The 13733-nt window shown below is 48.8% G+C and overlaps 1 protein-coding gene and 1 long non-coding RNA gene across 3 annotated transcripts in view; one reads left to right on the top strand and one right to left on the bottom strand.

The window, feature by feature from the left end:
• LOC309666300 overlaps window positions 1-1922 on the bottom strand; it is a 36180-nt gene extending 34258 nt beyond the window's left edge. Inside the window, exon 1 of the long non-coding RNA XR_014267024.1 lies at window positions 740-1922. This is a non-coding gene — a long non-coding RNA (uncharacterized lncRNA). The remainder of the gene's footprint in view (window positions 1-739) is intronic.
• Window positions 1-8377, top strand: part of CDHR3 (cadherin related family member 3) — a 75002-nt gene extending 66625 nt beyond the window's left edge. Inside the window, exons 16-19 of one of the 2 annotated variants that reach the window (XM_082473527.1) lie at window positions 706-719; window positions 1913-1941; window positions 3670-3718; window positions 5254-8377. In XM_082473527.1, coding sequence (XP_082329653.1) covers window positions 706-719; window positions 1913-1941; window positions 3670-3718; window positions 5254-5555 — 394 coding nt within the window. In that variant the 3' untranslated portion in view covers window positions 5556-8377. Of the gene's footprint in view, window positions 1-100; window positions 720-1912; window positions 1960-3669; window positions 3719-5253 lie in introns of those variants that run through there. The other variant, XR_014266951.1, reaches the window with a different exon arrangement.
• The last annotated feature ends 5356 nt before the right edge of the window (window positions 8378-13733 follow it).

The raw sequence follows: 13733 nt of genomic DNA, 5'->3' as shown, positions 1-13733 counted from the left end.
CGGGCCCAGCCGCTCCGCGGCATGTGGGATCCCCCCAGACCAGGGCTCGAACCCGTGTCCCCTGCATTGGCAGGCAGATTCTCAACCACTGTGCCACCAGGGAAGCGCCATGGTTGACTTTTAAAAAAGTAGCTAGTAATTCAGACTCAGACCTGGCCTCTCTGGCAATTTGTTGTACCATATGGCAACCAATATTTGTCCCATAGCAGAGAATAAAATTAGAGTCACAGAATAATAGAATCCAAGGTTATCATGGGAAGGGTCTTAAGAGTCCAGGTGTCCAGCTCCTCACGTTACAGGAAGCCCGGGTTTAACTGCTAGTCATCGAACCTTCCCACTGTGAGCCAAATCTTCTGCTCAGATGGCTACTGGGGAGGAAAACCAGGCAGGAAGAATCGCTGGGCAGTCTGATGGGGTCGTCATGCCCTCACTCAGTGTTGTTAGAGAAGATAGGTTCCCTGAAGTTCTCTAAAGCAATAGTTTTCCAACTTATCAGACTCCCAAACCTCCTTAGTCCCAACCCAGCAGTGATGGAGCAGGGCTGGGAGCCCATTCTGCATTTTAGTCCCCTGCCCTGGTCCCTCTTTCGATCAACCCCTGAATCCTGGGGAGCACAGTTGCCCGAAGGCCCCCATGTTGTCACGTGTGTACCAGTGCCGAGGGCTCTCAGGTTAATTCCTGTCCATCCCTTCTCCCCCCATACAGGGTGAAGAAAGTAGGTATGTACGGTGCCGATTACCTTTGTTTGTTGCTATTATTGTTTTTCGCTTGCTCTGTTGTACTACATAAAAGGGTTCCAACTCGGTGGAGAATCAGGGCACAGTCCTGGCTTGGTGGGTTTTCCGCCACATCATCTGTGGATGGAACGAAACAGAGGTCGGACGTAGCTGGAGGAAGGGGAGGGCAGGGCAGGGTGCATGGGGCCATTGGCCCTCGTGGATCTCATTCGGTCCTGCCTGTTCCTTACTGAGTCACCTCCAATCAGCTCGACATCAGCACCTAAAGGTCTGTTCCCCACCAAGTGGGTCAGGAATGGAGAATTCTCCGTGGGTTAAACACAGAATCTACTTGCTGCTACACACGGAGGGGGTGACCCCTCCTGAGGACAGCTAGTACTCTGTATTAGACAGATGCCTGTTTTTAAAGAACAAATGATACTTTATTCTCAGATTGTGATGGATTTGATAATTCTCACATGTTACTTAGGTTAGGGTAGTTAGAAATGGGGGCTGGGTGCAGTCAGATGGGCTGGGAGAGCTGAGTGATTTCAGGGCGTCGGCGAATTGAGCAAGGCCCATCTGAGGAGACGTCGCCACTGTCTCCAAAGCTGTGGCCTCAGGGAGACTCCAAGCTATGGGGAGAGACAGGACAAAGAACTGGAAAGAGTGTTTTTGAAAAATGATTGCTCTAATCACTCCAGCCATAGGTGTGTGCATCTGACATGCACAGGGGATATCTCAGCAGGGTTAGAAATTTAACGACAGTGGTTATTGATCATATCGAATGAAATAATTTTAATAAATGAGATTTTTCACAAACTATCTCCCATGCTAGTTACTTTGTAAAAAGGGTATAAGGAATGGATGCAAAGAATCCTCAGATGACAAACAAAGGTAGCAACCCCCTCTTTCTTTTTTACCCATAAAGCCATTTAAAAGCTAGTTTCCAGTAATGACAATAAGCTGGAAAAAGAATTAAAAATTTTTAACTGTGTATTATGCGTGTGTGTTTGTGTTTCTGAGAAGGTGGAAGGAGGTAAACAAACATGTCTAGAGACAGAAAATTCTTTGCTACGCCTGCAATACTAAGCTCAAATCCTGTTTAAGAGAGAGAGATCTCATTGTAGGGGTAAAATTTTAAGGTCAATTTAGTGTCCAAGAAGCTTAACTTCTGTCTGTCCTCTTCCCTGCAGAAATGAAGAACACAAAGAGAGAGGCGGCGGTGAGGCTGGCTGGCCCCGGGGCGCCGGGTTGGGGAGGGGGCTCTGGTCTCCCCCCAGCCGCCTTGCCACAGTCCCACGGGGGTGTTTATCATTCAGGGAGATGCTTGTATCTGGCCACTGGAGCAGACTGCTGTGTGACGAGCTCCTAATAGAATTTGTTCCCTCCACTGAACCTGTCTGCTGCTATATTTGCAGAAGAACTGGATTTCATAAATATTGAACAGTGGTGTTTATTATCTACACTAGTTCTCCAGGAGAGTGAGTTAGGGGAGAGGAGCTTAAAGACCAGAACTGGTGCTTCAGCCTTCAATGGGATTTACTTTTGCTTTGCTTCTCCACACCTGGAGGGAAAAGTGATAGAAAAAGAGCACGGTGGGAAGCTGAGGCTGGCTCTGCCCTCTCGGCCATATGACCTTGACCTCAGGGACTCCCTCAGCCTCTTTAAGCTTCAGATTCCTCACCTGTGGAATGGGAGTGAGAACAGCTGCCCTGAGATAACAGGTGGGGAAATACTGGGAAAATTATGAAGAGTCATGTAAATGCAAAGTGTCACAGGACAGCTGGGGAGTTACCTCCTCACGTGACCTCCTGATTTTTCTTTCACTGAACCTGATCCACCCACTGGAAGTGACGGAACTTGAAGGTGACCCCCTCCCAGGTCTCCCCTAACCCCTAATAATAGGACTGTGTTATGATCTAAGATCCATGAATTTGGGAAATGACAGGCAGGACGAGGAGGAAGTATCGCTTCAGGCCAGTCCCCTAAGCGCTTATAAGTACTGGTCTGCAAACAGGAGGAAGGGGTGATCTCCTGTCTCCTGGGTCTTATTATTGTCTCAGTACCCTTGATGATGCCACTCAGAGACTTAGACATATGTATAGTTAAATTCATCGATTAAATAAATCAATCCCCCTGGCCGTAAAAAGTGCAGCTTCTGAGTTGATCAAATGGATGAAAGCTGTACAATCTCCATTCCTTCTGGTTTCACAGAGGGGAGCTGTGGGCAAGTGAGTAGGTAACGGCTTATGTGATGAAAACGGGGGTCAAAGGCCCATTAAACTCCAAACACCGTCCTCGTGAGTGTGCTGAAGAACAGCATCATTGGCGGGCACCGTGTGAGGGAAGGGGGTGTTTCCACGGGGCAGAGGTCAGGTCCTGGAGGGCGGCACAGAGTACAGGTCAGGGGAAAGAATAAGGTGTGGAACACCAGGCTTAGGTGAGGCAGGCCGGGCCCAGATGCAACGTTGCATTGGCCTAGGCTGACTCATCTGTGCCTGCCCTGCACGTAACATCTGCCTGGCAGATCCCGCGTAGGTGATGTCGATCTTGGCCGGTGCTGCGTGGCATTTCTGCCCTTCCTTCTGTGCAGCTTAGATAGCGTTTACTCAGGATGCTTTCCTACCCCCCAAGTCTGGATTAAATGTCCTCTTCCCACCCCCGTTCCCCCACGCCCCCATAGCATCCTATATTCCCCCATCATAGTCTTTATCACAGTAAATTGCAGTGCCTCTTTGTCAATGGCTCCTGCTTGATTGCAAGCTTTGGGCGGGCGGTAACCAGCCCTGCCTTGTTCACTGATGTGTCCCGAGCATCTAGCACAGTGCCTATTGAATAAATAAACGTCAGGAAGGCCCTGGGTAAGCAACCTGGGCTGTAAGGAAGAACAGCCTCTCCTGGAGGGAGGAGTGTAGGGCTGTGCCTGAAGCTGTCTCTTTCTTTTCCTTAGGAAACAATCCAGATGAACACTGTCTTTGATGGAGAAGCCGCAGACCCAGGTAATTAAGTGGCAGTGTCGCCGTAAGGGCATTGTTCATATTCCAGGCTGGTGGAGTCACGGAGGACCATATCCCACGTCCTGCTCTTCACTCAGTCTGTCAATGCGTTTGGTTGTCGGGCCTACACAGTGCTGATCCTTCCAGGCGGCACCGCAACGTGAGATCAGCTCAAAACAGAGCTGGCTTGTAGACGCTCAAGCACGTGATCACGTGTGAGGCCTCAGCAGGTTTCCACCTAAAGGGTCCCACTCAAGGACCACGCCCCTGTCCAGCCTCCCTCCCTGAATCACAGGCCAGTTCAGGGAACTGGTGAATTCAATAACCCACTGTGTCTTCTGCTCACCGGGACTCAACCTCCCCCCACCCCCCCACCCCGCCGCTGCCTCATCCTTTCTGAATGCTTCTAAACACCATCCTATTGGTAACGGGAGATATGGAGAAATGGCAAGCTTGGCTTCTTTTTTTCCTCGATCAGGGCCAAGAATTCCTTCTTGGACAGCAAGATGAACATAAGGTAAAGCTGGCCTCCAGAGCTCTCATCACCCCCATGAAATCAGCTCCAAATTTAGCTCCTTTACACACATCCCTTCACTTACAAAGGCTCAATTATAGACGTGAATAAAGGGAAGGAAACCAAATTCGGGAGGCAAGTGCGTTGGCTCCCTGCCACCCTCACATGCGAACGGCTCCGCTTGGTCCTCCTCAGAGGGAGGATGGCTCCTCTCCAGGACAGGCTGCCGCTGCTGCTGGAATTAAATTTCCCTCTATTATTAGGTACTTGTCACCATAATGTGCCCACATTAGCATAAGTGCTGGTGGGATCCTCTGCCTGAGAGGCCACTCATGCTGTAGGGAAACAGCAGGAGCAGGGGCACGCCGGAAACTAGATCTTCTGCGGCAAAAGCCAGGGAGGACCGAGGCTGTTCTGCGTCTGTGTGTTTGCGAGAAGGAAAAAGGAAGAGATGAGCCAACTGGACTAATGTGAACAAACATCAATTAGCGTCTGCAGGCTCCGACACAATACAAATGGTTCCCTTGCATCATCTCAACCGGGGCCAGATTTGTGTGTCTGTGTCTGCAAATCTCTACTAACATAACATAGATACAAATCAAAGTCTTTTCCTCCTTCCTTGGTGAATTCAGGTTTATATCAGGGATTCAGGGGATCTTTTTAAACAAACAAATCAGAACGTGATGGGTCACCCCATGAAAAACTGAACCTATCTGAAGCTCATGTTGAGTTCAGGACTTCTGTGGCCTCTCATCTTGCCATTGAGGTGACCTTGAGACTCTCCTACACCTTTCTTTCCAGGGAAGCGTGAGATGTGCTACCTGTGTGGTCAGAGCCACACAGCTCAGCTCGTGGAAAGGGCAGGCTGGTGAAGACTGTTTGTGTTCTTCACAAGCCTGCTTTCAATTTTTCTAGCGGCTTCATCTTTCCCTGGGGCTGAGAAGAGAGCAGGGTGGAGATGGGGGAGCAGAGAAGCATTTGGATCCTTTTGCTTATGCACTGGTGGTGTAATTTTTTTCCCTAGTTACTGGGGCAATATATGAATTCAACACAAAAACTGGAGCCAGAAAGTGGAAAGATCCCTTAACCCAAATGCCAAAATGGAAGGAGTCCAGCCCTCAGGGAGCTGCTCCAAGAAGACCTGTCACTGGGGAAGGGACCGGGCCACCAAGGAGCACCCACAAGGAAGGAGATGGGCTGAGCGACAAAGCACAGGCCAAGAACACAGGCCCGTGGTCCAGGAACCAGGACGGCAAGCCAAGCACCCCAAACAGAAACTCAGCCCTTACGCGTGCGGGGTCCCCCAAACCGCACCCCGAAAAGTGAACGGTGTCTGGCTGCCTGGCCCACAGCACAGCACAGGGAGGGAGCTTGACTGTCTGGGACGCTGCCTCACCCTACATTCCTCGAGGGCAGGGTGGGGGTGGAGGGCTGAAAATGTGGAGGATCCAGGGTCCCAGGTGGAATGTTTGACAGACTTTAAAATGAACAGAAAGGGGTTTGATCTCAGAGTTGCCTTTTTCTGAGACAGCCCAGGAGAGATTTTGCCCTGGCCTCAGTACCTCTGATCAGCTGGACTGCTAACTGGTGGGTGTGGACTTGTGTTTCTTCTTCACGTTGACCTCTAGGAAGCTCTGTTCCGTTCGCCCCTAGGAAGTGCACGAGACCTCCTGCCTAAATTCTGAGGACTACCCTCCCACCTGGTTTCACCTTATTTTCCTGCCTTTATTTTAGTGTCACCCAGATTTCTTCACTTATAAATACAGTTCAACACCGTATACCGTTGTAAGTCACGTCTAATCTTTTTCAAAAGAGGCAGAGCAGTGGGGAAAAAAGGATGAATAATGAGTTGTTCACCTGGGAAGAAGAAAACACACTAGATACCTTTAATTCTTTTTCATTAAGGTAAAACTGATAATGCGATAAAGTGCACAGATCGAAGGCATTCAGCTCAGTACTAGGTAGACTCTTCCCCAATGCAACCAATATTCGGGTCTTTATTGTCACGGATTACTTTTGCCTTTTTGAAATTTCCTATAAATGGAAAAAGAGCTCCCCAGTTCTTTTGTATCTGGCTCCTTTGGCTCAGCACCATGTCTGTGAGATTCACCCAGTTGTACTGTGAACCAGTCATGCAGGGCTCTTCACTGTGTCTCTTATCCTGAGGGAATCTACCACATGTCATTTATCCATTCCACACTTGGGTAGCTGCTCCAAGTTTTTTACTATTATAAGGTATAGCACTGTGCACGTCCTTGTACATGTCTTTCCATAGCATAAACACGCGTTTCTTCTGAGCCTGTTCCTAGGAGTGGGACTGCAAGAGCCATTGCTGGAATCTGCTGAGAATTCTGAAGTTGGTGGCTCCAACTTATGCTTCCAACGATGGAGAGTTCTGACTGCTTTACTCCCTTGACAACACTTGGTGTTGTCGGTCCTTTTCGTTTTAGCCATCCTGGTGAAAATTCCTCTTGAACTAAAGTCCCTGTTTTTCTCAAAGCTAAAACAACACCAGCCCTACATCCTACCTGCCCGGCTCCTTCCCTACCTTCTGTGATTGGTGGAGGGGGGAACCACAGGACTCAGAGCAGAGACACAGTGGGAAGCTCTAGCCATTCATACAGCTGGGACTTTCACCTGTGGCCACAAGCAGTGACCTGAAAATAAATCTCTCTGCAACGCAACAGGAAGTGGAAATTTTCAGTGCGTGCCTGGTGAAGGCCGAGCAATCCTCACCTTTGCTCCACGTCCTGCTCCCCAGCTGCTGGGCCCCTAGTCCAGTAACCAGAGGGAAGGACCAGATGAGAGTCTACTGGGGCAGCACCCCGTTTCCCAGTTGGAGAGCCAGATGAGAACTCTCCAGGCCCAGGATGGCCTGTAGAGGGCAGGCAGGATCCATCCTGCAAATGCAGAACTTCGGAGGGAGGAGCGGCCCGTTTATTGTGTGCCCGTGCGTCGGTGTGACTTCTCAAGAAAAAGAAACATTTTTAAAATGCCCTGTCCTGGCCTAGAGCAGGCGCGATTTATTAACAAGGCTTGGTTGCCAGGGAACTCCCTTGAATACGTTTAAATTTTGCAAAGAAGGCAGAGCTGCTCATTTGTGGAGGTTTAAGTGGGTGAAGTGGCTGATTACCCATTTAAGACTCTGCAAGTCTGTGGAGCCCCGGGTAAAAGACCTTCCTCAGAAGCTCTCAGCCTCAATGCAAGTAAAATGAGGCTCTGAGAAGGCTGAAGGGGGTGCCTGATAACTGTTTATGAGCCCATTAAGTATGATTAAAAGGAGGGCGGTGAGCAGCTGTTATCCCTTCTCTGGTGATGACAGGGCAGGAGGGGATCATGCTTCTCGGCCAGAAGAAGAGATTTAAGTTAGGCACAGGGAGGGACTTCCCGAAGGCTGGGGTCTGTTTGAAGAGTCAGTTCTTTCCCTGGTGATGGGCAGGAAGAGCTGATTATCTTCCGAGCCCCAAGATGTGAACCTCGAGGAACCCAAGACATGGGTCCGGAGTGGTACCAGGAAGCTTCGAAACCACCTTTTCTTTTTGCATATTTGACTATTTGATCAGGGGAAATCAGAAATCTCAGGTCCAGGGCTGAGGTCATTTGGTTTCTAACATTTACCAGGTTTCAAAAATAAATTAGCTGAATAAAATCAAGCCAGGGACCACTGGGGACCTTGTAAAAGTTTTCTCACATTTCTCTCCCAAGGCCTTAATCACGTATGAATTTATTGTAGCTAATGTTGACTTGCCTAATGTTGAGTCATTAAAAATTAAAGCAAAGATGTTCAGGGATCAGGCCACGGAGGGGTCCACTGTTGAGGGATGTGGAACCCCGTGGTGAATTCTTAAGTTTGAGCTTTCCCTGTGCTCAGCAGGAAGCCAGGTCTGCACTGCCGCCCGCCTGTGTTAAAAGCATGTGTGGCTCATGAGCAGAAACTGGGCAATGATGCTTTCGCTCCTTAGAGCCCTTGCTCACGTCTGTAGATCTGTTGTTTGCCTTTTTATGTAATGTGTTTTGTAATGGCTGAGAAAATTAAAGCAACCAAGTGAGTGAATCTAGAAAATGATGGCTATTGAAACATGGCATTTCTCATTTCAAACTAGTGTGTTTGTACCTCCCATTCATTCAGTAAATATTTATGGAGTGACTACTGTGTGCCAGGTGCTGACTCATTAGTAAACACAGCAGCCCCAGGACCCTGCCCTGGAGGAGCTTACATTCTGTCTGCTGCAGCTGAAGGTGGCCTGCTGATACACGTCCCCAAAGATGCTATTTCCACTTCCATCCTGGCCTCTGTTATCTTGGTTCCCTGAGTGTTCTATCTGAAAGATAAATTAACCCAAGTCTGGAATTTCCTTTCTGGAAGAAGATATTTCAGAACTACTTAAATATTGTTTAAAACTTAATGGGGAGCCTTTATCAGAAAATAGTTGAGGGCACTTCCCTGGCGGACCAGTGGTTAGGACTCCGCACTTCCACTGTAGGGGCCACAGGCTCGATCCCTGGTCAGGGAACTAAGATCCCGCATGTGCACAGCACGGCCAAAAAAAAAAAAGAAGAAGGAAAGAAAATAGTTGAGATGCCCAAGGAGGGGCCCCGGCCTTGGGTTATCTGACCAGCGTATGGCTTATAACCTCCGGATGGCAGCTCTGAGCAGGTGTGACTTCCTTGTGTGGAGGATGGGAGTATCCTGAGGCCAGTGAGACCTTTGATCTGGAGCCCAGGGAAAAGGTCAGACATAGGATGGGATGGAGAATCGGGGGGAGACTCAGATCACCGAGACCCTACTATGTGTCACCTGTATTGGGGGTGAGATGTGGCTCCTGCTCTAAGGAATAATCCCACTGAGAAGGTAACCAGCTCTTTGAAAAGACAACAGCCATCCCCCAGGCACTGCATGAGAAGTAAATGAGTTTCATAGGTAGTGGGTGCGGGAAAAAGCAGATGGAGCCCCAGCGGTCTCTAAAAGTGTGAGGGAAGACCTGGACGCTGAAGGGTTCTTAAAGCTAGCTATGCGTCCAAAGTGGGAGAGGAGAGAAATGTTGAGTAAAGGCTAAAGCATTCAGAATCCTGGTTGTCAATCAATTTTCAGCCAGTGCTTGTCCTATGTCACCTGGGGTGAATAACCACAGCCCATACAGAGCCTCCTGGGGGTGTAGCAAGCGCTCAAAAAACATTTGTAGAACTGGATTGAATTAAGCAAGCTGGCAGTTGGTTTCCGAACCAAGTTATGTAGCAGAGTCACAACTTTTCTAACTAGATCTACACGAACATTATGATGATCAACAACAAAAAATTACTGAGTGCCGACTAGGTCCCAGGCACTGTTCTAGGCTCTGGGGAGATAGCAGTAAATAAAACAATGTTCTTAGTGTTTACATCCTACTGAAGGACCAGAGACTGAACATACAAACGGACAATGGCTGGACCATATATAAAAATAGAACTTGGACCTACAACCTGCAGCAACCTGCCCGGGAAACCAACCCCTTTATCTACAATAAACAGCCCGGGAAGCCAGCCTGCCTAAGTCAGACTTGCAGGAAGCCGAATGGCTGTTTCTAGTAACAATCCAGGAAGCTAAACAATAACTTCTGTAACAATCAGCCCCAAATGGCCAGGACTCGATTAGCAACAGACAGCTTCCCTAATTTTTATCCCCGCTTCTAACTTAGGACCAGCCAGAGAAAACTAAATATACACCATAGGATGGACCGCCTCCAGTGAGCCCACCTACAGCTTCCCCAGGCCAACAGCCTCCAATCAGAGCACCCCTGAGCCTTCCCTTTGTTCCACGACAAAGGTCTCCCACTCCTCTGCCCGCCTTTGAGTCTCTGACAAAATGGGAGTGATGGTGGCTGACTCACTTGCTATAGTAAGAGAAAAATAAATACCCTTTGCTTTTCCCATATGGTGGGTCTTTGTTTATTTCCACAGGAATGATAGATAAACAGATTATACATATACGTGTATATATAGCATATGTATGTATATCTCATATGTATGCGTATATCGTAGGTATATACATATATATATATATTATATGCACGTATATGATATTTTAATGGTGGTAAATGCTATTGAGAACAACGAACAGGGTCGGCGTTATGGAGGGTGGGGATGGCCTCTTCAAACAGGTGGTCAAGGAAGGCCCATGGTGAGGTGAGAGTCAAGCAGCAGAAGTGGGGAAAGAGACATGCAGGTAACGGGGAAGAGCCCCCAGGCAGAGGGCTCAAAGGCAAGGCCAGGTTGAGGATTCGTTGGAGGCGCACAGTGATGAACATGAGGCCCGGAGGAGATTCCTTCGCACAGGTGCGTGTGGGGAAGTAGGTGTATATTTGGGGGTGGCGGTGGGGACATGTGGCCTTGTGGGGCGTGAATGGTGAGGCGGAGGAGGAGGGTATGCTCATCGTGTAGGGCTCTGTGAACCGCTGTAAAGACTTTGGCTTTTACTCTGAGTGTGATGAGGAGACATTGCAGGGTTTGGGGAGCAACGTATTTTCTGTTTTGAAAGCATGTCTCTCTGAGTGCTGATTTGAGACTAGATTTCAGGAAGGCAGGGAGCAGGGGTGGAAGCAGCGAGACCAATGAGGTGGCTATTGGACTAATCCAGGTATGAGATGGCGGTGGCTTGGTCCAGGGTGGTGGGCACATGGAAACCTTACAGGACCTTTTGGAAGGAGTGTCCCAGCTGCAAAAGAAGCCCTGAGTTCTCCTGGGCCTACTCCCATATTAGATAAAGGTGCCCCAGCAGGGTCTAGCCACTCCCTCAGTGGAAGCTTCCAGATTTCACATAACACCAAACAGTGCTTCCTGAATGCAACTGCCCCCTGCCTAGTCTGTGAAATCTGTTGCTGTTGCTATCCGGTATGGTGGTGAGTGTGTGTGTGTGTGTGTGTGTGTGTGTGTGTGTGTGTGGTGTGTTGGGGGAGAGAAGCCCTTAGTGTTTCTGCCACATTGAACTGAATCCTGTCAAGATTCCAAACAGGCTTCATGGAAGCAGAGCAAACAGGCCTCGACGGTGTTTTCTCTGTCTGGACTCTGTGCCCTGCTGTGGAAAAGGTCGCAGGTACCTCATTCATCCGTGCCATGCATTAGATTAGCTCTCAGTCTGAAAAAGTACAGTTCTGATCAAAAGCCTTACACCAGGAGACCTGAGTTGTATGAAAAAACTGTGGCCTGTGACTTCCAAGAGAGTCTAAGTTCTTAGGAAACCAGTCTGTTTAGAGGGAAACAGGGAGGCAAGTGTGTCCTAGAAAACTGGAGCCTTATGATTAGATTTTTGGAGACAGTCGCTACTTAAAATGATATCGCCTCCTGTTCCCATGAGTACGAACCATAATTATCAGTCCTGATTTTGGGTTTGGAGAACATGATCCTTGCAAGACTTAAGACCAAAGTAAAGCATGCTTACGAGAGCTCTGCACTCTTCTGGGTGGTGCCTGCTAGGTTAGGCAGGCCCAGTGCTTGGACGAGAGCATCCCGCTGCCCATTTGGGGCCCCAGCGTACTCAGAAGCCCTGGGCATCTTGTGGTGTTCAGAAACAATCTGCGGCCGCTGTAGCCCCTGCAGACCCAGGCACAGCTGAGGGAGGGAAGCTGGTTAATCTGATTTATAGGTGAGGCTCACAAGAGCTCCTCTCCCTGCACTGCCCATCTCATTTGCGCATCCACAGTCAGAACACCCTCCAGCTGGTCTTTTTTTTTTTTGGTAACACTTTTATTGGTATTGTGATTTAATTCACATACCACTAAATTCAGTGGTTTTCAAATATATTCACAGAGCTGTGCAACCATCACTACTATCTAACTCTAAAACACTTTTATTACCACCCCAATAAGCCCCATACCCATTAGTAGTCATTCCCCATCCCCAAGCCCTAGCACCCACTAATCTACTGTCTGTCTCTATGGATATTTCATATAAATAGAATCGTAGTGTATTTGTCCTTTTGTATCTGGCTTATTTCACTGAGCATGTTTTCAAGAATTATCTATGTTGTAGCAGATATCAGTACTTTATTCCTTTTTATGGCTGAATAATGTTCTACTGCATGAGTACACCACATTTTATTTATCTACTCACTGGTTGATGGATATTTGGGTTATTTCTACCTTTTGGCTATTATGAATACTGCGCAGTGAACATTAGTGTACAAGTTCTTGTGTAGACACATGTAATTTCTCATGGGTATATACCTAGGAGTGGAACAGCTGGGTCATATGATATTTCTATATTTATCTTTTTAAGAAACTGCAAACTGTTTTTCAAAGTGGCTGCGCCATTTTACATTCCACCAGCCTTTCACAAACTTTTTAAACAGACAAGAGGTGCCCTCAGCCCAGGTTGTGGTGGTGTCAGCCCTTCCCAGACCGTGTCAGGCTCTGGCATAAGGAGGCTGCCTGTGGTCTGGAGTGCTGGTCGACCTCACTGAGCTTCCTCTGCACCTGAGTGGTCCGCAGATAGGTCTCTACAAACCTCAGGATTGCAACCGTGTGTCTAACATATGCTGGGCACGCTAGCTACACAGTCTCCAAATCCTCACAGTACTCTTTTGAGGATGGTCCGGTTAGCTGCATTTTACAGATGAGAAAGCTGAGGGGTGGAGAGATAAGGGAACTTGCCCAGAGGTCACAGAGCCGGGACACCAAACTGGGTCTGTCTCCTTGGAGCTTATGCCAAAGGGCTCAGTTATGGCCTTTGATTTGTGTTCTGGGGGAGCTTTCAGGGAAGAGATACTCGGTCAGAGGATGACTGAGCCCTCAGACAGATCCTCTGACCGAGTATCTCTTCCCTGAAAGCCCAAGGCTACTCATGGCTGCAAAAATCAAACCCTCACACGTGCAGCATCAATACCAGCTTCTGGACCAGCAGACAGGCTCGGAGAGCATCCTCTCCTGCCTGGCTTGAGCTGGGATGTGAAATAGCTGCCGGCCTCCTGCAGCCCTGCAAGCTCAGAGCATGCGGCTTTGGGCTGTGTGAAAGGCACAGTCTATTCTTTTCTCGGTTCTGCACACATTCCCCACCTGTCTGCTGCTCAACAGAAGCTGTCTCCTCTTGGCTATGAGTATTCAAGTGCCTTCCAAAGATGTTAAATCAAGGTCTGGGTCACTCAGAAACAGCCCCCTCCTCCCCCAAGGGGAAGGGGCTGCAGTTATACATGTTGGCCAGCAGGGGCTCTTTTTTGCCATTTGACTTCCTCTGAGTGGTCCAGAAACGCCTCCAATAAACTGATCCTCCTTCTTTCCACCTTTCCCCAAGCTTTTCAGGGTATGTGGCCGCAGGCCCTGCAGAGTGCAGCCGCAGGGCACCCATGGTCAGGATTCCGCCTTGTGGCCACCCACAAAAACCCACAACAGCAATGTGGTTGCTAGAAACCTGGAGGGTCCTACCAAACTTTCTGGAGGAGGGAGTGAGTGGCCGACTCCACCCACGAGTAGCCTTTTCCCGGAAGACCCCTGGACAGTGATTAGGGCATTTGGCCAAGCAAGCTATGGCTAGTGA

The sequence above is a fragment of the Balaenoptera physalus genome (assembly GCF_965194825.1).
Source record: "Balaenoptera physalus genome assembly, chromosome: 8".
NCBI classification, from domain to species: Eukaryota; Metazoa; Chordata; class Mammalia; order Artiodactyla; family Balaenopteridae; genus Balaenoptera; species Balaenoptera physalus.
The sequence above is the reverse complement of the archived record's forward strand: the minus strand, read 5'-3'. Positions and strand labels throughout refer to the sequence as shown.